Genomic DNA, 2,628 nt, shown 5'->3' with positions numbered 1-2,628 from the left:
AAAGAGCTGCACTGACCATCTAAGAACATCCTCTCTGACCCAGGTGTTCTCTCTCACCACTTTAAAATATCACTCAAGAGTTAACACTCTGAATTCCTCATCCTTGTGCCAGGAGTTAACAAGTTAACACCCCACAGATTATCTCCCACCGATTTAAAAGGCAACACAAGAAAGATTGTTGGAATGTGCCCATAGGAGGAGCACGAAAACGATCTGAGGGCTGGAGCAGCTCTGCTCTGGAGCCAGGCTGAGAGAGTTGGGGTGTTCAGCCTGGAGAAGAGAAGGCTCCAGGGAGACCTTAGAGCACCTTCCAGGGCCTGAAGGGGCTCCAGGAAAGCTGGGGAGGGACTTGGGACAAGGGCAGGGAGGGAGAGGACAAGGGGATGGATGAAAACTGGCAGAGGGGAGATTGAGGTTGGACATGAGGAGGAAATTCTTTGGTGTGAGGGCGGTGAGAGCCTGGCCCAGGTTGCCCAGGGAAGCTGTGGCTGCCCCATCCCTGGCAGTGCTGAAGGGCAGGTTGGATGGGGCTTGGAGCAGCCTGGGCTGGTGGGAGGTGTCCCTGCCCATGCAGGGGGTTGGAACTAGATGATCGGGAAGGTCCCTTCCATCTCTCACCGTTCTATGAGTCATTCTATGATTCATTTCAGCACTAACAACCCACATCCAGCTGCTGCAGGTGGAGATCATCTCTGGGGCCCGAGAGGCAGGAGGCAGCTGCCTGTGCCTCGTGACGCCTGGAGCCCCGGGGGAGCCGCGGAAAAGGGTCCCACCCAAGCGAAAGCAGGAGCCAGCCCAGCTCAGCAAGCACTCACCTCCCGGCAGAAGGTCACGATGTTCTCCCACAGGGCTTTGGCCTCCCCCTCGTCCGTCTGCCGCCTCTTCTCCACGTGCATGCTCTCCCGCCTGCGCAGTGGCTTCAGGCCCTTGCGCTGGGCCACGTACTGCTGCGGGGTATGGCAGGCGCCGCAGTGCTTGGCCTTCAGCTCGTTGAGCAGGGTGCAGGCAGGACAAGCCCACTGGCCCGGCCTCTCCTGCCCAGGCAGAGGGGACGGGAAGAGCCGGGCGACCTTGCGGGCGGACGGGGCCTTCCCGGAGCAGGAGGAGCAGCCGCCCTTGTCGCTGGCACCGCAGTCGGGGCAGCGGGGGGACGGCTCGGCCGGCGTCCCGTGCTCCTGGAAGCCGTGCAGCTTGGAGGAGCCACAGGCTTTGCACTTCTGGGCCAGGGTAGGGTTCTTGAGGGTGCACTTGGAGCAGGACCAGGTGGTGAAGTCGGGGCTGGAAGGGCTGCAAGGGGTGAATCTCACCGAGTCGCCCACCAGGTCGATGGTGTCGCTGCCTTTCTGGGCGTTGCAAGCCTCACACTTGCCGGCCGCGGCCGAGTTCGGCAGGGAGCAGGAGCTGCACTTCCAGTGGGAAGGACTGACGTCCATCTCCTCCTCCAGCACGCTCAGCCGCTTGGTGGACAGCAGCTCCTGGAAGTGCCCCCCTGCACCCGGAGCCACAGGCTGGGAGGCTTCGGGGACCGGCACCTGCAGCTGGGGTGGGACCTCCCGGCGGCTTCGGGGCACCGGGTTGTTCTGCAGCCCCGGGGAGAAGGGACTGAAAGCTGGGACCTTCTGGGCTTCTTGCTCCATAGCCACTGGGCCCTGGGTAGCCACAGCATCCCCCTCGGAGATGTCTGCAGAAACTAGAGGCTGCGGGGTAGAGGGGGCCACGTGAAACCCAGCAGGGGTGATGACTTCTGGGACGACCAGCGCCTCTGGTGGGATCTTGGGCAGGGAGAGCTTGCGTGGGCCCCCGCAGGCAGAGCAGGAGTTGGCCACGGGCGTGTTGTGCAGCGTGCAGCGCTGGCAAGCCCAGCCACTCTCCAGCTCTGCCTCATCAGGGCTCTTCCCCTCCGAGTCCTCGCTGCTGCTTTCTGTCTTGGCAGCCTCCTCCTTGGACGTGCCCTTGGGCTCCACCAGCACAGTGGGCTTGGGCAAGATGCCATTGATGACGGGCAAGGGGGAACCACTGGGCCCTGGCTCGGGGGTGAAGCCACACACCTCACAGGTTTCCTTGCCCAGAAAGTTCCTGAAGGTGCAGCGGGCACAAGCCCACTTCTGCTCCTCCACGCTGAGCCGCAGGATGTGGTTGAGGTCGGGCTTCTGGCGGGGGGCTTCGCAGATGGAGCACTGCCGCTGGCCCACCGGGTTCAGGAAGGTGCAGCGGGTGCAGGACCACTCGTGGACAGCAGCCATGGAGCCAGGAGAGTGGGAGTGGCTGGAAGAGAGATGACAGCGTGAGGCCAGGACCGCCCGGTATGAGGGGATATCACGCGTTTCCTGGGCTGGCACGGTCAGGACCCTGGTTCCGGGAACAGGGACGACCGTCAGTCCAGCCACTGCTCTCGGCATTTGTCCCTCTGGCACTGACAAACCATTTCTCCAAGTGTGTGGCAATGCACTGGCTTCCACACAAAACACTTCAGGAAGGGCACAAACACCAGCCCTGCCACCCTGCTGACCCCTCTCTCATCGCAGGGCTGTGCCCCGGGGAACAAGCACACTGCTCCTGCACCCAACCTCGACCTCGCTGCACATCTGCAGCCCGTTTCTAACCCTCTGGAGCAGGTAACACCCTGCT

General features: G+C 62.6%; 1 protein-coding gene across 1 annotated transcript in view; it reads right to left on the bottom strand.

Moving 5' to 3' along the window:
- CAPN15 (calpain 15) overlaps positions 1–2,243 on the bottom strand; it is an 82,794-nt gene extending 80,551 nt beyond the window's left edge. The window contains exon 1 of the mRNA XM_009995453.1: positions 816–2,243. Within this exon, the coding sequence (XP_009993755.1) occupies positions 816–2,243 (1,428 nt within the window). The remainder of the gene's footprint in view (positions 1–815) is intronic.
- Between the last annotated feature and the right edge of the window lie 385 nt (positions 2,244–2,628).

Source organism: Chaetura pelagica, unplaced genomic scaffold, assembly GCF_000747805.2.
Source record: "Chaetura pelagica isolate M959 unplaced genomic scaffold, ChaPel_1.0 scaffold64, whole genome shotgun sequence".
Lineage (NCBI taxonomy): Eukaryota > Metazoa > Chordata > Aves > Apodiformes > Apodidae > Chaetura > Chaetura pelagica.
The sequence above is the reverse complement of the archived record's forward strand: the minus strand, read 5'-3'. Positions and strand labels throughout refer to the sequence as shown.